The sequence below is a fragment of the Rhinatrema bivittatum genome, chromosome 5 (assembly GCF_901001135.1).
Source record: "Rhinatrema bivittatum chromosome 5, aRhiBiv1.1, whole genome shotgun sequence".
Lineage (NCBI taxonomy): Eukaryota > Metazoa > Chordata > Amphibia > Gymnophiona > Rhinatrematidae > Rhinatrema > Rhinatrema bivittatum.
Genome location: NC_042619.1, coordinates 220562005 through 220581518, shown reverse-complemented (window position 1 = coordinate 220581518; position 19514 = coordinate 220562005). Strand labels below are relative to the sequence as shown.

Here is a 19514-nt window from a genome sequence, read left to right as displayed (position 1 = left end):
GCCTACGTCACCCAATCTTCAGGCCTTGTCCCTGACGGCCTGGATGTTGAAAGGTTAATTCTTCAGCCACTTAACCTTTCGGAGCCAGTTTCCCGTGTCCTGATTGCTTCACGGAAGCCTTCCACGAGAAAATCTTATCTTTACAAATGGAACAGGTTTAAGTCATGGGGTTCTGCTCAATCCCTGGATCCTTTTACCTGTTCCACCACGAAGTTTCTAGACTATTTCTGGCACTTGTCAGAATCAGGTCTAAAAACTTCTTCCATCAGAATGCATGTCAGTGCGGTGGCCACCTTCCATGAAGGTGTCGGGGATGTTCCTATTTCAGTACAACCCCTGGTAACACGATTTCTGAAGGGCTTGCTTCACTTCAAACCTCCACTGTGCCCTCCGGCCCCTTCTTGGGACCTCAATCTGGTTTTGGGTTGGCTCATGAAACCACCATTCGAGCCTCTCCAATCCTGTGATCTTCGCTATCTCACATGGAAAGTGATTCTTCTTTTGGCGATAACATCTGCTCGCAGAGTTAGTGAGTTACAGGCCCTAGTTACCTATCCGTCTTACACTAAACTTCTGCACGATCGGGCAGTACTCCACACTCACCCTAAGTTCTTGTCTAAGGTATTATCGGAGTTTCATCTTAATCAATCCATTATACTACCTACCTTTTTTGCCCAGGCTCCATTCCAGTCCAGGAGAGCAGGCTCTGCATACCCTTGACTGTAAACGGGCTCTAGCTTTCTATCTAGACCATACAGCTGCCCACAGGAAAAGCACTCAATTGTTTGTCACTTTCCATTCCATCAAATTGGGGCAGCCTGTGGGTAAGCAGACTCTCTCCTCCTGGTTAGCGGACTGCACATCCTTTTGCTATCAGCAAGCAGGCATTCCACTTCAAGACCGAGTTAAAGCGCACTCTGTCAGGCCATGGCAACTTCAGTAGAGCACCTACACTCGGTGCCTCTTCCTGATATTTGTAGGGCTGCTACCTGGAGTTCTCTTCATACCTTCACAGCCCACTATTGTTTAGACAAGACTGGAAGACAAGATTCCATCTTCGGCCAATCTGTCTTGCGCAACCTTTTTGCAACTTGATGTACCAACACCCTTCCGCCTGCCCTCTACCAAATCTCACCCCAGTTGTTGTGCCTGTTGCACGTCTTTGGGTACATTTGGTGCATACTCGGACATCCTCAGCTCGGTACTCACCCATATGTGAGGACTACCATCCTGCTTGTCTTGTGAGAAAGCAAATGTTGCTTACCTATAACAGGTGTTCTCACAGGACAGCAGGATGTTAGTCCACACGAAACCCGCCCGCCACCCCGCGGTGTTGGGTTTGTTACGTTTTATTATTTTAATTTTTGGCACTTCCTGTAGCTATAAACAAGACTAAAGGGGGACCCCCTGCTGGCTGCAGGGTTAGTGTCATGCTGGGCATGCCCAGTAGGTGCCAGTCAAAGTTCTAGAAACTTTGACAAAAGTGTTCCGTGATTGGGCTCCATCCTGTGATGTCACCCGTATGTGAGGACTAACATCCTGCTGTTCTGTGAGAACACCTGTTACAAGTAAGCAACATTTGCTATCTCTGCACAGGCAGTAGCCGAACATCCAGTGGGCTCAAGGAGACTTGATCTGCAGGCGAATGTCGCACTCCCTCACAGCGAGGCACTCTAGAATCTTCTGATCCATGCGGTGCTCAAGATTGGGACGCAAAAGATGTAATCAGCAGCTGTCCTGACAGGAAAGAGGGCTCTGAAGGGAAAGCTTTCACTCAGCCTTTGCATTTAGGAGATATAGTAAGGTAAAGAACAGATAGGAAATGAGGAACATAGCAGCAGCTGAAAGCATCCTCTACCATGCGGCCATCTTGCCTCTCCCCTTCAGCACCTTTAGACATTCTTAATTTCAGGTTAGACAGACATCGGTCTGGAATGGTTGAGGCACAGCGGATCATCCCTAGAAGCAGAGGGATGGACTCCATGGCTCTTGAAGTTCCTTTCAGCTGTCTTTTTCCTGTGATTCTGTGGCATTGGTCTGCAGATTAAATAATTAAACAATATTTTTCTCTTAACGGCCTTTACTTTTAAGCATAAATGTAAAAAAAAAATTGCATTCATTGTATCTTTGAATATTTTTAGTTACATTTTTACGAAACATTCTTACAGTATGCTGTTTTAGTTAACTGATTGAATTAATTGGTTTCATGATAACTGGTTGAGATTTTTCATAAGCTTTTCGTAGAAATAGCCATATGTTTGAGGAGGAAGTGTGGGTGCTTGTGTTATCACTGGTCAGTTAGCATCAGATGCAAAGGCAATAAAACCTCTGACATCTTGTGAGGGATTTTTCCTTGTGTGTAGGCTATTACAGTACTTGTTGTTGCTGCTGTAGTTCACTTGAATGCAGGATAGAAGTGAAAGACAAGAACAAACCTAAAGAAACCCTAAAGTACTTAAATATCCCAAAGAAGAGCAAGGCAACAGCTCCATCCAGGGTTTTTCAGGACCAGACCCACTGCATTAATGATCAGGATTCTAAAAAGGAGATTCAGAACTATCGAAGAATGTAAGACATTTGAAGTTAAAATAGACAAAACAGTTCCCAAAGCTGACATAAAAGAACATCCACAGAAATAAAAGGTTAACAAATAATGAAGTATAAATATATATATATCTCAGTTGATACGTTTTTATTGGACTAACTTAATACTTTTCTTGACTAGCTTTCAGGAGCTAATACCCTCTTTTTCAGGTTAGAATTCAAATGAGCCAAAGATGGCATAGTCAGAGGATACTGTCTGACAAACCACAAGACTTGATTTTTCTTTGTTTTAATTTTTCTTTTTTTATTATTATTACAAATATTACTTACAGATGCATAATATAAAATTAGATATCTACATTATAGATAAACATTTTATATTGGTTTAATCTCTAAAAATGTACATTTTATACAGAATTTTTGTGACACCAAAATTGCATTTCATCCAATAGCTGAGAAAATGGAAATCTGACATGGGTTTCATCGAGATGCGGCTGTCCACGACCCTGCAGACCCTTATTAACCCTCATCAAAGGTTAAAAAATAAATCTCCAACAGCAAACAGCAAAAAGGCCAAACAAATGCCATGAATACATTAGTGGGGACAAATAGCCCTGAGATTTTTAATTATTCCAAGGCTGTCAGTGTCCCTGAGAGTTAATTTATGATGGCTGTTGATGCATTTGACGGCTTCTTTTTATTCTCTAGGTGCAAATTCTACAGAATTTGAAACAAATACAGAGTGTCCTGTGGTGAGTACTGACATTTTCTTCTGTAATGACGGCAGAAAAAGACCAAATGGTCCATCCAGTTTGCTCAGCAAGCTTCTTATGGTAGTATCCGCCCTCCGTGCAGGTTACCCCCATGTTTCTGTTAAGGGTAGCAACTGCCTCTCTGTGCAATTATCCCCAAGCCTTATGATAACCCAGAAAAATTAACTGCTAGCAATATTTTTATTGTGTGATGAGCCTTCTTGAAAATTCAAACAATGCTGTTTGATGTGTTTTGCTTATGGACATGGCTGTAGAAGCAATCCTATGCTTTTTCTCTTATGTCTGTGTATCAATACCCAGACCGTAAAAGTCAGGGCCCATGCTGGTTGTCATCTGAATCCAATTTTTCATCTCCACCCCCGCCACCTTGCCATCAAAGAGATGTTTCAGTTGAGTCTATCAGTTCTCTGAGGATGGTAGTCCTCACACGTGGGGTGATATCAGATGGAGTCCTGATGCAGAAAATGTATGTCAACGTTTCTAGAACTTTGACTAGACACACTGAGCATGCCCAGCATGCCCTATACCACACGTCCATATGAGTCCCTCTTCTTTCTCTTTTTTTCCGTAGAGCTGTAAGCCTTGTAGTGTTATTGAGCTCACTTTGGATTTTTGCCTTATGGAAAACTTTTTTCTTCACGATTTTTTACGGTTTTCTCCTTGCTTTGTTGCTGAGTCCCTCTAGATGCCTTCCCATAGTGTCCCAGGTCTGGATTTTTGGTGTTTCGGGTAAGTTTCCTTTCACAGTTGATCTCCCCTTGGTGGCAGTGCCTCGGTGCCTGCTGGCCATCGACACCCGCTGCCATCAATTTTAACTTACGGCCCTTTTCTTTCACCCCGTCATGGCCACGTCTGGGCAGAGGATCCACATGAGGTGTGCATCCTCTGCCTGGGAACATCGCATGACATCCAGGGTTGCCACTTGTGCGTCCAGATGACCCTGAAGGGATGTTGGCTTCAACTCAGCAAGGTGGATCAGCTCTTCGGGTCGAAGAAGTCCGAGCCATCGGCATCACCATTGGCGGCATCGGCATTGAAGGACCTCGGAGCCGCACCAGTGGACACCTCACCATTGACATTGGTGTTACAGTCGGTTCCGTCGAGGTTGCCAGTAGATAGGGACGCCGGAGACTGACATTATCGATCTCTGGGCCGAGGACACCGGGTTCGTCATCCTTGACACTGGAAGAGGACTTGGCTGAGGAGCGAGGGAAGCCTAAGAAGCTTTGGCATCGGTCCCCGTTGATGCATTGTGCTAGGCACAGGGATGCACCGGCTTTTGATGCGATAACCCCAAAGTGACTCTGTGGCGAGGAGCATCCACCCTCCATCGATGCCCAAGGACCATGACGGTCTCCACAGGTCCTGGTGCCAGTTGCTGATCTCCCTCGCTGGTCCGAGGAAGATCTGGCCACCCCTCCTTCCTCCCAGTCTGTGTTTGCATCGGCAATATTTGAGAACGAGCTGGAGCATCGAGTTTAGCTGGTAGTGGAGCGGGTGCTGCAGGGCTTCGGTCTGGTGCCATCGACAGCACCGAAGCTGGTACCGCCCATCCTTGTACCACTTCTGGAAAAGCTCAATTTGTTTATCGGTATGTTGCTGACCCAGGTGGCATAGGTTCCTGGGATGACACTGGGGCCTGACGACCACCGATATGGTGGTCTTCACCGGTTCCTCCAAGGAGGAAGAACTGCTGAGGCTGGTGGAAATGCCGATGGTCTCCCATCAGACTCTTCTCCGGATGAGCGACTGAAGTCTCCGCCTGAGGACTTAACCTTCACAGATTTTGTGAGGGTAATGATAGAGGCCATCCCATTGCAGCTCTTGACAGAGGAGGATGCCAGGCACAAAATGCTTGAGATCCTTCAGTTTGTGGAGCCTCCTAAGGAGATTGTGGCAGTCCCAGTACACAAAATCCTTAAGGAGTTGCTGCTGAGGATTTGGGAACACCCACTCACAGTGGCTCCCATTAATAAGAAGGCAGACGGGATTTACCTTATCCATGAGGCTGCCGGATTCAATAAGCATCAGCTGCCTCATCAGTCAGTTGTGGTCGAATCTGCTCTCAAGAGGGCCAAGGGTTCTTGACCCATTCCTCAGTGCCCCCGACGAAGGACCACAGAGCAGTGGATGCTCTTCGGAGAAAGGTGTTCCAAGGCGCCATGCTTATTGCCCGCATTGCTGCTTACCAAGTCTTCATGAGCCAATATTCGTGGGACATCTGAAAGAAGGTGCAGGAGGTGGGTGAGCAGCTGCTTCAACAGCAGCAAGACACCCTCATGCTGCTGGTGCACAGGGGTCTGGAGTGCGGGAAACATGAGGTCCACGCCACCTATGATGTTTTCAAGATGGCATCGCGGGTCTATGCAGCGGGAATCGGCACCCGCAGAATAGCATGGCTGTGGGCCTCAGATCTCTGACCAGTGGTACAGGAACAACTAACTGACGAGTCGTGTATTGGAGAGAATCTTTGGCTCAAGTTTGACGTCTGTTGGTCCTTCCTTTGCCCAAGGTGTGGGACTATTTACAAGTTCTTGGTTCTATGGCATCTACCCTGGAGTTGGTTCCTTGGGCTTTTGCTCATATGAGACCTTTGCAGAGGGCGTTGCTTTCCCGTTGGGATCCCAAGTCGGAAGAGTTCTACCTGCCCTTGCCGTTACTGGATCCGACCAGGGCCAGCCTAGATGGGTGATTGGTCCCGGATCACTTGCTTCATGGTGTGGACCTGGAAAGTTCCCAGTGGTTAATTGTGACAACTGATGCCAGCCTGATCGGTTGGGGGGCGGTCTGTTTGTCCCGCTCGGCACAAGGTCAGTGGACACCTCAGCAGGCCAAGTGGTCCATAAATTGATTGGAAACCAGGGCGGTTCAGCTAGCGCTGCACCAATTTCTCCCGTTTGTCCAGCACCGGGCGGTGCGGATTCTATCCAACAATGCGGCCACCATGACTTACATAAACCATCAAGGGGGTACAAAGAGTCGGCCGGTAGCCTCCGAGGCGGACAAGTTAATGGCCTTGGTGGAATGCAATCTGACCTGCATAGTGGCATCTCATTGTTGCGTTCGTGCCTGTTCTCGCCCTCGCTCCACCCTCTCTACCTTTGTGGCAACTCCCTTCGGCTCTGACGGACAGATGCTGCCGCGGCTTCTCCTCGCCACTTCTTCCCGGAATCCCCGGGCTGGCCTGACGCCGCAGATCCACCATGTTCCTGATGGCGTAAGGGCGCATGCATGCGCGCGCTCCAGAATTTGTACCGGCAAGGGCGCGAACCTCTGGGGCGTCCTCCCGTAGTGACGTCGTCCGCTTCCAACTTAAAAGGTCTTTGTTTGCTACTTCGAATTGAGTTAGCCAGGAGGAAACTTCTCTGCTGCTCTGCCTCCACAAACTTACCAAGGGGTACCCGCTCCTTGGAGGTCCCGCTCTCTCTTCTTGATTTCAGACTGCTAGATGGGATCCGGTACTCGCTCCTCGAAGGCCTACGTACCTGAATGCTCAGAAGACTCCTTACTGCCTGGAAACGATCGCAGACATGAACACTGTGAGTTCTATTACAGATAGGAATCGGTACTTGCTCCACGAGGGCCTATGTTCCTAATTTCTGAAGACTCCCTTCTGTCTAAGACGTTATCGCAGGTACGGAGATCGTGAGTTACTATTGCAGATTGCAGATAGGAACCGGGACTCGCTCCACGAGGGCCCATGTTCCTAAAACCCTTCATAGACTGTCTTCTATCTCAGAAGCTATCGCATACCTATTTCTGGTACATTACTATTTCATATTGCAGATAGGAACCGGCACTCGCTCCATGAGGGCCCATGTTCCTAAAACCCTTCATAGACTCTCTTCTATCTCAGAAGCTATCGCATACCTATATCTGGTACATTACTATTATAGATTACAGATAGGAACCGGTACTCACTGCATGAGGGCCTTTGTTCCTAAAACTCCCCAAAGACTTTCTTCTATTTCAGAAGCCATCTCATACACAGATATTATGAGTTCTTATTTCAGACTGCATATAGGAACCAGTACTCGCCTACGGCTCCTGTTCCTGAATATACTGAAGACTCTCTGTTGCATAGAAGCCATTACAGATATCTACAGTTGTGAGTGTATCATCTACTACTGGTTATGTATCCGGCATATCCTGTCTTCTCACTACCTCTCTCTCTACAGCTCAGCAACCCAGAGATCGCAGTTCCAGTATCTGAGGGATTTCAGCCCTGCCGAGCTCATCAACTCACTACTGCCACCTCTGGAGGTTCTACTTCCTGTCTAATAAAGAACTATCTGTGTTTGTCTCCATACTCCAGCCTAGCCAGTGGTCCCTCTCAGAATATCCTCCTGGGGGCGCTGTCATCTGCCATCGGCCCAAGGATTCACCAATTTCCACTAAGTGTTTATTCCTTACACTACTAGAGCGGTATCTTACAGACTGCCACACTGTGGGAGCTAACCCACAACAGATCATTGACCCCGCCTATGGAGTATTACAGATTGCTAGCTCCTCCCCTTGAGGGAGCAGCATTGATCAGATTACTCACTCCTCCCCTCTGGAGGAGGTGATCCATAACAGATTGCTAAACTCCTTAGCAGATTCATAACAGATTGCTAACTCTGCCCCCCTGGCGGCGTGATCTATAACAGATTGCTAACTCTGCCCCCCTGGCGGCGTGATCACTAACACTCATATAGCCGGAGTAGACAACGTCCAGGCGGACTTCTTCAGCCGACAGCGGCCAGATCCCGGCAACTGGGAACTGTCCGAGGAGGCGATCGACTGGACTTGATAGCGACTCGGCTGAATGCCAAAGCGGCTCGTTTCTTCAGTCACAGAAGGGAGCACAGATCAGAAGGGGTGGATGCCCTGGTTCTTCCATGGCCTCCTGACATTCTCCTCTACGTGTTTCCTCCTTGGCCGTTGGTAGGAAAGGTTTTAAGGCGAATAGAATCCCACCGGGGACCGGTTACTCTCGTGGCTTCGGCTTGGCCGAGAAGGCCGTAGGTCACGGATCTGATCAACCTAGCGGTAGATGGCCCTTTGCGTCTGGGTCACCTACCGAATTCACTGCGACAGGGCCCAGTATATTTCGATCAGGCGGTTCGCTTTTGTCTAGCGGCTTGGCTTATGAGAGAAGGAATTTGAGAAAGAAAGGCTATCCATAGGCGGTGATTACCACCCTTCTGCGCGCACGAAAGGCATCTACTTCTCTCACCTATGTTCGGGTGTGGAAAGTGTTTGATTCTTGGTGCAGTGGGTTGAAGGTGTCCCCATGGCAGGCCATGATAGTACACATTCTTGCCTTCTTACAGGACAGCTTGTAGAAAGGTTTGGCATACAGTTCACTCCGGATCCCGGTGGCGGCGTTAGGCTGCTTACCTGGTAAGATGGAGGGTACCTCCATCGCGGGACATCCAGATGTTGCTCGTTTTTTGAGGGAAGCTAAACATTTACACCCGCCGGTGCGGGCAGTTTGTCGTTCATGGAGTTTGAATTTGTTGCTTCGTGGATTTTGCAGTTCTCTTTTTGAGCCTGTCAAGCGGGCCACGTTGAAGGATTTAACTCTTACAACGGTGTTTCTCGTGGCTATCTGTTCGGCCAGACGCTTTTCAGAACTTCAGGCATTGTCATGTAGAGAACCATTCTTTTGAATATCAGATTCTGGAGTCTCGCTTCGGACTGTGCCTTCTTTTCTTCCAAAGGTGGTCTCGGTGTTCCACGTCAACCAGTCTGTTGTATTACCAGCCTTTCCGGAGGTGGATAAGAGCTCTCCTCAGGGCCAGGATATGAGGAAGTTGGGCGTACGACGGATTCTCCTGCGGTATTTAGAGGTGAGTAATGCCTTTCGACTGTCTGATCATCTTTTTGTCTTATGGAGCAGTCCAAAGAAAGGGTGTAAGGCTTCTAAGACTACCATTGCCTGATGGCTAAAGGGACGCTATTGCTTCAACGTACATATGTCACGGGCGACAAGTGCCAGGTGGTCTTAAGGCTCATTCTGTCAGATCACAAGTGGCGTCGTGGGCAGAGAGCCAATGTGTATCACCTCAAGAAATCTGCAGGGCAGCTACTTGGAAGTCTTTGCACACGTTTGCTAAGCATTACCGTTTGGATGTCCGAGCTCCGGATGTGGATTCCTTTGGCAGCAGTGTGCTTAGAGTGGGACTCTCGAGGTCCCACCCCATTTAGGGCAGCTTGGGTACATCACAGCAGTTTGGATCAGTCCAGACGCCCGCCCAGAGATATATTGTCCAGGAGAGTCGGCTCAGCTTGTTTTGTGGTTTTGGATTTCAGGTTTTTGGCGTCTTCGAAGTCTCGCACGAGCACTTATACATAGTTTTCACTGGTTATTGTTTTACAAAAACAAACAAATAGATAAATAAATAAATAGGGAAGGTTTTTTCCTTGATCTAGTCAATGGTTGGCATTTCTCCATATGGCGGTCACCATCCTGTTCAGAAAAGACAAGAAAACAACCCTGTCGGAGTGGTATCCAAAATTATCCAGCCATTCAAAACTCCGAGGCGCAGTAAGGTAGCAGGCCGGGTCCCCACTGGTATAACATACTCAGGTTTTCAACACGTGGCGGCTTTCAGTGCCATAGCAAAGTCAAAATCAAGTCTGGGCGTCTGCAGGGCCCCTTCACATAATATAAGGGCGAAACAGGAGCCATATAACAAACTGCGCATTCACATGGCTTCAAAAACCAGTAAGGTCCAAACAGGAAAAATTTATCAGGTAAGACGGAGCGTTCGCCGCCAACCAGCGCGGTGTCTCCAGGGCGAGAAGACTCTTAAAAATCAGAGCTCGCCATAAAGAAACGCTGTCCCCTGTGAAGCTCTCGGCAATGTATTCGTCCCACTGGGACGTTCATAGATCCGCATAATATAGGTACGGACATGAGCTCAAAAACCAGAACGGCTCAGAAACAAAACTGCAAAACTCCTGTGAAGTATAAAATAATAAAGTTGACCAGATGAGACAGGTCAATCACAGCCTGGGTGCATGTCGCGAGAAAGGGTTCCCCAGGTCAGGGCCTGGTGTAGAGAAAGACTCAGTCCCCGGAGAAACCGTCCACAAAAGACTTGGCCGCGGAGACATCCTTGAAAAGGTGAGCCGTGCCGGCGTGCCAGATTTTAAGAGTGGCGGGGTATTGCAGTTGAAATTTTATATTCCTCTTGAAAAGGTCGGTACTGAGCGGGCTGGAAGAGACGAACCGGCACGCCCTGATATTGGAGATCTTTTTTTAACCTCGCGGCCTGATTTAGTTTTTGCTTCTGAGCCCAGTTCAGGAAACGTACAATTACAATCCGTGGCCTTTGATCGTTCTCTCTACGTCTCCCCAATCTGTGCGCTCTTTCGACACCCAGTTTCCCTTCCAGTTCTGGAATGTCTAGTGCGGTTGGCAGCCATTTTTCCAAAAAGGCAGGTAGGCCATGCTCCTCGATGGACTCAGGTAAAGCAGTAATCCGGATATTATTACGTCGTGCCCTATTTTCCATATCATCTAATTTCTCGGGTGGTATCTCGGGCCGTTTTTTCTAACGTAGCAATCTTCTGAATTAAAGTCTGATGGTCGTCCTCCAGGGTTACAATACGCGATTCAGCCTGCTCGAGTCTTGGCGGGAGATCCGCCAGTGTTTGTTTCAGGTCCTGGAATTGTTGAGTTAAATCAGAGAAACGGGAGTCCAAAGCAAGCACTACCGCCGTAGTAATTTGTTCAGTTAAGTCATTCGGGGGAACGTGTACCAGCGACTTTGTGAGGTCGTTCGTTGCGTGCGGGGGGGTCTGTCGACCGGGAGTCGGCGCCATTTTGTCAGGAGCGTCTCTGGTCTTTTCCTTTTCCTTTTTTCCCCCTCTCAAGGGCATAGCGGCAGTCGATTTAAGCATGTATTTGTCTATGGACATCTACCTTTTATGCAGAGCTCGTTGGCGCCGTGGTCCGGTGGCGAAAAAAGGACGTAAAGGGCAAAGTGAAGTGGATGGTGCCCAGAGCTGAAGCGAACACGTCCGTTCAGCTACACCACATCACGTGACCTCGATCTAGTCAATGGTTATTAAATTTACTTCATTCTGCTTTGATATTGATTATACTGAAGGATCGCAGGTGGCACACTGGTATATCTAGGGGGTGCTTTTCAGCTTTTCTCTGGCTCCATCTGCTGGAAGGGAGACATAACCCAGCAGTCTGGACTGATCTTTGGTACTACAGGAACGAAAATTAGCAAGTAAGAACCAATTTTCCTTTGATACACAAAAGTGTGTGATTCAAACAGTGCTAATAATAGCTTACAGATCCACTCTGGACTAAACAGAAGAAAGTTCTATTCTCTGGGGAACATTATATTTTTGTTCAAGCGGCAGCAGTGAGTAAGTCTCATCTGGGAAAGGAGGTGGCTGAATATTTGCAGTGGCAGAATATGATGTGCTATAGAGGCACCAAAGTGCTTTGGATAATTGTTCATTTCCAGCACATGGCACGGTATTGGGAGTTAATTGAACTGACTGTTGGTGGCACAGAAACCAGAAGGGGAATTGTCTTGCTTTGCAGGCATCCTGCCTAATTTGTTGAGAAGCTGTCTATTCCCCTCCCCTTTTCCTAATCTCTCCCATATTTTACACAAAGAATTCAACTGTCAGCTTTCATTTAGAAAAATCAATGGTTATTCTGACATTTTTAAAATATGACTGAAAGGGGTCCTGGTGACTGACACAGCAATCTTTCGATAAGTAGACAATGCTTAGTACATCTGGCTGTGTCTGCACATAAACAGCTGGGATTTCTAACTGGCTGCATTTCCCCAGAACAGGCTGAGTCAGTCCAGCTTTTACCCTGGTGGACTTATGATTCTTTTTAGCATATTGGAAATAACAAGTCTGTGCAAACCATTGAGGGACTGCCTCAGCCTGCCCTGGAGAAATGGGAGTCTGTTTTGTTAACCCCAACACCTTGTGGAGTTTCACACCGCCTGGGCATTGTATCTGTGTTGGATCATGCAAAAGGGGCAGCGCTATCTGCTAAACCTGGCATCCTTTCATCTGGCAAAATAAGCCCTTAGAAACCAACGTATTCCAGAACCCTCACACACTGTAAACACACATCAAACACACATACTGGACCATTTCTGGTACAGTATGGAAACTTGCCCCTTGTTATCTGCATGTTTCCTAATTAAAAGCCTCATGTCCTTGCTCATGTTGCCTGATTTGACTCCTGATGCAATTGCCTCAGTAATGTACAGGGTTTTGGGGGGATTTTCTTCATTTTACTGTTTTTTCTACTACCACATTGCATTTTTCTGTCTCATGGAAAAATAGCAGAGAGCGGTATCAGTTTAGTGTGGTAAATAAAGTCCTAAATCGTGACACCAAGTGCCAAATATTGTTACAGGGTGAGAAGGGATACCAAGTGTGAGCACGAATGAAATCTTGAAATATTTAGAGCCATTTTCGCCAGAATATGTAATACTGTCACATGTAAATATTTCATGGGAAAAAGTACTGCAGCAACCTTGGGACTGATATGGGGGGAAGTTACAAAGCATTTGGCATTCTGTCACGTGCAGCATGTTTACCATGCTGACAATGTGCAGCCCAGGTTATTTGTATTGGTGCAAATTTTAATTGTGCATCCCATGTGCTGCCGCTGCGCTCACCCTGGGGGATAGCTCCAGGTGATATTACTCTATTTTTGACCATGTTTAAAATGTTGTTTTTATGATGCATTTAAAGAAACAGTTCAAGATACTTAACTTTTTTTTTTAGCCGACAATAGCCGTACTGTGCAGGTAGTGCTTCAATGTAGTGCTGCACACTTTCAAGTAAGCACAAAGAAAAATATTTTGCATTGGAGGGGGGAGGGGTTTGTTCTTGTTTGTTGTATTTTTGCCTAGCAATTTTATTCTTGTTAGGTTTGTGGACCCTTGTGCTGGGGTGAGGTTGGCACAACCCACAGGGAAGGCCCCTGTAGGTCCTCACCACCAACTGGCAGAGCAGAGACTGAGCTGGAGCTTTGCCTTTACCAGCCCCTTTCCCCTTGGGTTGAGCCTTTGGGTCCCAGGAGTTGGCAGGTCTTAGGTGGCAGTGTCTAGGGTGTAATGCTGAAGAGGAGCTCCCATACGGACAAAGCAGGTGGCAAGCAAAGATTGTCAGGTCACAGGCTACGATCAAGGCAGGCAGCAAGCAAGGATGGTGAGGTCACAGGCTATGGTCAATATGAGGAATCAGTCCGAGGGTAGGCAGGCTGGGAAGGAAAAGGCAAGGTTGGACAGGCTGAAGGCGAAGGCTGGAAGACAAAGGCAAGGGTGGGCAGGCTGACAGCGAAGGCAAGGCTGGAGCAGAAACTCACGCTACTGGGAGGGTAATTGACCCATTGCTGAGGCGAAGAGGAAGCATCCGAGGAGCCCTTTTATAGGACAGCAGAGGTTGATATCATCCAAGGGCGCCACAGCCTTTTCCCGCTGCGGGCCCTTTAAATGTAGCCAGGTTGGGCGCCTGCGTACCTAAGGAGACAGATGGCAGTAGCTTCGGATGGTGTCCCACCGCACAGGGCGAGGCGGCAGTGGCCCCGAGAGCAGAGTCCGAGCACTAGCGTGGTTGGGATGTGTATGCTGGCTTGCAAGTGAAGCCTGCGAGCCAGCGGTTCAATCGAAAACAGCATTTACTGTGCAACAGCATCATGAGCCTTCATCCTTAATTACCCGAAGAATTCTCCTATTTTATAAACCTCCCCCCAATTATGGCTGGCTCTCGGGCAAATGGCACCCAGGCTGAAAATCATCGATGGTGCTCCCCCCGATCCCTGTCCCTTAGTCCATGGCATGGATTAACAGGGGCAGGGGTACATGCAAATTTTCTCTACAAGTGAGCAGCAGGGGCAGTTTTCCTCCTCCCTTAGCATCAGCCTCCCCACCTCCTTATTACCCTCTCCCCAGCATCCACCCCTTGTCTCCCCACCTCCTTATCACCTTCTCCATCTTTCTCTCCCTTGCCTGTTACCACCAGCATGCTCTCGCCTATCTCTTACTCTCTTTCCCAGCATCTTCCCCTGCTTCTTGGCCCCCATCGTCTTCCTGCCTCTTAAAGCTCCCTCATCCTCAGTATCTTATTCCTGCCTCTTACTACCTCCATCTCCAGCATCCACTCCCCTGTCTTAAATCCCCATCCCCAGTCCTCTTCCCCATCCCCAGCATATACCTCCTGCCCTTCCCTTCCTCTCTCCCAACTTCTCCCTTAAATCCCGCCCCACCCCTCCCCACCCTTCTTCTATCAATGTATCTGCCCATTCTCCTGCCTCCTCCCCAGGTATTATACCTTTTTAATAGCAGAGCTGCTGCCATCGTTTCTACCTGTCCTGGTCCTGAGAGCATATTCAATACTCATGGGCTGGCACTTCCTGTATGCTGATCTCGCATGAAATCAGCATGAAATCAGCAAACAGGAAGTTCTGCCTGTTGAGTTTTGGAGATGTTCACAGGGCAGTAAAAGATGGTAAGAAATGGTGGTGGCAGGAGCATGGGCTCCTTCTGCTCCTCCTTCTCCTGCCAGGTCTGGATTTGCATGGCCTGAGGTGTGATGGTTGCAGTTGCTTAAGAAACCCTGCTTAGTCGCACATGCATGCACAAAAGGGAACAGTGGTATTGGTGACCCCAGGCCCTTGTCACATGGCATCCTGTGTGACTGCTTTGCTTGATGTACCCAAAAACCGGTGCTGCTCTCAACTTAGCCCAGCCATTGCAGTTATTGTCCCTGGCTGAGAGCCATGGACTGTGATACCCTCTAAATCCTGGTATGAATGCATCCTAGTTCTAGTCTTTAGCTGCCCCATTGAGTGATAGAGACTCACTCTCTCTCTCTTCACCTTCCTTTCCAAAGGCTATGAACACTGCTGCCACATCATCCCCTGCTTCAGCCAGTCCAGGCATCGAAAGCCACATCCAGGAATCAAACCTGGGTCTTCTGTCACATCGTTTTGAAATGCTTAGATCTGTTTGTCCATAAAGAAATATTCTAGGACTCTGTTTATATTTCTAACAGAGCTCCCAAAAGCATGATACAAAAGCGATCTTATCTTATACAGCAACATACAGTTGATGTTAGTTTGATTCTCAGTGTTGGTAATTATTCTGGAAGAATGTGTTAACTCATGGAAAGGAACTTGCTCTCTTCAGCTTTTGATGAGATTGTTCCCACAAAAAAATAGGTCATTTAATCAATAAATGTACTCTGTGATATTCCAGTGAACTTTGCTAGTTGAAGAGATCTTGTAGAAAATTGGAGGGAAGGTGGTCTTTTCCTAAGAAGGACTATTGTGCCTGGTAGTAAATGGAGTTTGTTTTGCTTTTACTGAGGTGTCGTCAGAATCAGAATATCTTTTTCGTATGGCGAGTTGTACAGGGTAATGCCCTAGTTCTGCTCTGCACTCAGTGTGTCATGCATGTGAGAACCATCTGTCAGGTGTGTCCCGGCCGAAAAAAGGTTGAAAACCACTGTCATAAACTATATGTGTAGGTTATAAAATACTCTACATGCACATGAGAGAGAGAGAGGGAGGCTCTTTATAAGGCTCAGTCTAAAACTCTATATATGTGTTGTGTTCTGTGGCCGCGGACGGCAGTGGCCCCCTACCTGAACTCGTGACAGCGACCCGCCTCGGCAGCATCGGGGGAAGCTGCTAGAGTCCAGTCCCCATCATTCCCGCGCACCGGCGCAGGCCCCCGGGGTGGCCGCCGGGCTGGGAGCCGTCCCTGCTCCTCCCTCGCAGCATCGGGCAGCTTTTCCTCCGCGGATGAAATCCAAGATGGCCGCCACCATCTTAGGCGCGAGGCCGCGCCTCCTCACAGGATTTAAAGGCACCTTGTCCCTTTAAGTGCCTGCACCTGTTTCTAATGAACCAGAGCAGAGGAAGTATATAAGGAGACTTCCTCTGCTCATTCCTTGACTTGGCAACTTCCGTGGTTGGTCAGGTCTGCTTGCTTTGGTGAGTCTTCTTGTGCTTCGGATCCTTGTTTCCTGGTTCCTGTCTCATCTCATTGATTCCTTGGTTCCTGACTTCGGATTGGCAAGCGGTGATTCTTGGTGTGTGACTTCGCACTGGCAAGCGGTGATTCCTGGTGTGTGACTTCGGACTGGCAAGCGGCGATCCCTTGGTGCGTGACATCGGACTGGTAAGTGACGACCCTCTGGCACTTGACCTTGGACTTCTTCTGGACCATCGTATCCAAGGGCCCACCTAAGTCCCAGCAGCCCGGGTTCCTACAGGCTCCTCCTGAGGGGACCGCAGGCTTCCAGGGGTGAAGCTCCAGTTGGCCCTTGCACCAACCTCACGACTCCTTGACCTCTCAAAGGTCCACCTAAGTTCCAGCGGCCCGGGTCCCTACGGGCTCCTCCCGGGGGGACAGCGGGCTTCCAGTGGCGAAGACACAATTGGCTTCTTCGACGTCACAACTTCCTCTGCCTCCACGGTCACCTCAGTCTTCAGTGCCGAGGGTCAGCAGGTCACATCCTCTGTTCCGCCTCACCACCCGACGGGAGAGCCTAAGGATCCACCTCCTAAGGTATACCATCCTCCCGTCGGTCCAAGGGTTCACAAGCCTGAGCATAAGAGATTGCCAAGTCCATGGACCTGGCAGAGGCATCTGCCCGCCAGGCCATTCCTGGAATGGCCCAGCATTTGATGGACCAGCACAACACCCTGGATGCCCTTGTTTCTGCAGTGGAGAGCCTGAACCAACGCTCGAGGCATGTTAGGGCCCATGATCCCCACTCTGCTGTCTCCGCCTGTGGCTTCCGGGGGCCACTCTACTTGTCAGGGCCTCGTGCAGGCCGCCTTGGGCGATCTTGGGCAGGTAGTCCCCACGCAGCTCCCGGCGCCCTCTCGATACTCTGGAGACGCGAAGTTGTGTCGGGGATTCCTTAACCAGTGCTAGGTCCGTTTCTCCTTGTTGCCCGCTCAATTTCCTACCGACCTGGTAAAAACCAGCTACATCATGTCCCTGCTCGACGGGAAGCCCTTGATCTGGACCTCTCACCTATGGGAGAGGAGAGACCCATTGTTTGGAAATTTGGACCAGTTTCTGTCCGCTTTTCGACAGACATTTGACGAGCCTGTCTGTAAACCTACTGCTGTTTCGGAACTACTCCGGTTGCGACAGGGTACTCGGACAGTGGCCGAGTACGCGACAGAATTCCGTACCCTGGCCGCAGAGCTAAACTGGAGGGAGGATTGCCTCCACAGAATCTTCTTGAAGGGGTTAACCCCGCGCCTTCAGGATGAACTAGCAGCGAGGGTACTCCCGGACAATCTTAATGGCATGATAGACTTGGCCAGTTGAGTGGATCGTCACATGTGGTTTCGTCTTCCAGAAGGGAAGGCAGGAAGTAGGCCCTCGCCTTCTCCCAAGGGTGATTCGGGAGCCCCCCGAACACCGGCCAAAGAGCCCATGCAATTGGGCCGTGGGAAAATTTCCACACGAGCGCCGGCTGCGAATTAAGGAAGGACTCTGTTTCTACTGCAGCGCGGTAGGCCATCAAATAGCCGCATACCCGGCGCGGCTGGGAAACTCCCGGGCCTAGGACCTGAAGGAGGTCTCTTCCTGGGCCTAACCTCACCTGCACCTCTAACCCTACCAGTGGCGCTAACGTCTGCGGACGGTTAGTTCCACAAGTTAGCTCTGGTAGACTCCGGTGCCGGCGGCAATTTCATTATAAAGAGTCTGGTGGAGCACTTGAAGATTCCACAGGTCCGTGTTCCAGCTCCATTGGTCATCTCATTGATCCAAGGTAAACCCCTCATGGGACGTGTGACACACATCACGGAACCCGTCCAGTTGAGGGTTGGACTTCTTCATCGTGAGCGGTTGCCCTTCCATATCTTGGAGCATTCCATACACCCTGTCATCCTGGGTCTTCCCTGGCTTCAGGAACACGGTCCCCAGTTTGATTGGAAAACCTTGCAATTATCCCACTGGGGGCTGAATTGTCACGACAATTGCCTCCAACTGGTGACTCCAGTCTCATGCTCCACCGCCCTCACCAGTCTTCAGGGCCTGCCGGCCTCTTATGCCTCGTACGTGGATGTCTTCTCCAAGCAAAAGGCCGAGATACTTCCGCCTCACTGGCCATTCGATTGTGCCATCAACCTCCTCCCTGGCACCGAGCCTCCTCGGGGGTGCATCTATGCCCTTTCGCCTGCGGAGATGCAATCCATGACTCAGTACATCAAAGAGAATCTGGAAAGGGGCTTCATTCGCAAGTCAACGTCCCCAGTGGGGGCTGGGTTCTACTTCGTTGGGAAGAAGGACGGAACCCTTCGCCCTTGCATCGACTACTGGGGCCTGAATGCAATAACGGTCAAGGACCGGTATCCCTTGCCTCTCATCTCCGAGCTATTCGATCGTCTGCAGGGTGCGAGGGTCTTCACCAAGTTGGATCTCCAAGGGGCCTATAATCTGATTTGCATCAAGGAGGGAGACGAATGGAAAACGGCCTTCAACACCCGAGACGGCCACTATGAGTAACTAGTGATGCCATTCGGGCTCTGTAATGCTCCAGCTGTGTTTCAGAACACCATGAACGAGATATTCTGCGATCTCTTGTATCGGTGTGTGGTCGTGTACCTTGACGACATTTTGATTTTCTCGATTCCCTGACCACTCACCGTCAGCACGTCGTCCAGGTACTACAACGTTTAAGAGAAAACAGACTTTATGCGAAACTAGAAAAGTGCCTTTTTGAGCGGGAGTCCCTTCCCTTCCTGGGGTATATTGTCTCCAGTGAGGGATTCCATATGGACCCCCAGAAACTAAAAACCATTCGGGAATGGCCGCAACCGTCCAGACTGAAGGCACTCCAACGGATTTTGGGTTTCGCCAACTATTATCGGTCCTTTATTCCCCATTATGCGTCCATTGTTGCCCCGATGACAGCCTTGACCCAGAATGGTGCGGACCCCAAGAGCTGGCCTCCGGGAGCGGAGGCCGCCTTCCTCCAACTCAAAGAGGCGTTCCTGCAACAGCCGTACCTTCACCACCCGGATCCGCAACGGCCGTTCGTCATTGAAGTGGACGCATCCTCAGAAGGCATGGGGGCCGTTCTGAGCCAGGCTTCGAAACACCACAAGCTACACCCATGTGTCTTCCTCTCTTGCCAGTTCTCCCCAGCAGAGCGGAACTATGCCATTGGCGATAAAGAGCT

The 19514-nt window shown here is 49.2% G+C and overlaps 1 protein-coding gene across 5 annotated transcripts in view; it reads left to right on the top strand.

Annotated features, from left to right (window-relative positions):
- The window catches only part of CTPS2 (CTP synthase 2), a 428947-nt gene that overhangs the window by 244318 nt on the left and 165115 nt on the right, over window positions 1–19514 (top strand). For all 5 annotated transcript variants that reach the window (XM_029603286.1, XM_029603284.1, XM_029603287.1 and 2 more), the window contains one exon: window positions 3253–3296. In XM_029603286.1, coding sequence (XP_029459146.1) covers window positions 3253–3296 — 44 coding nt within the window. The remainder of the gene's footprint in view (window positions 1–3252; window positions 3297–19514) is intronic.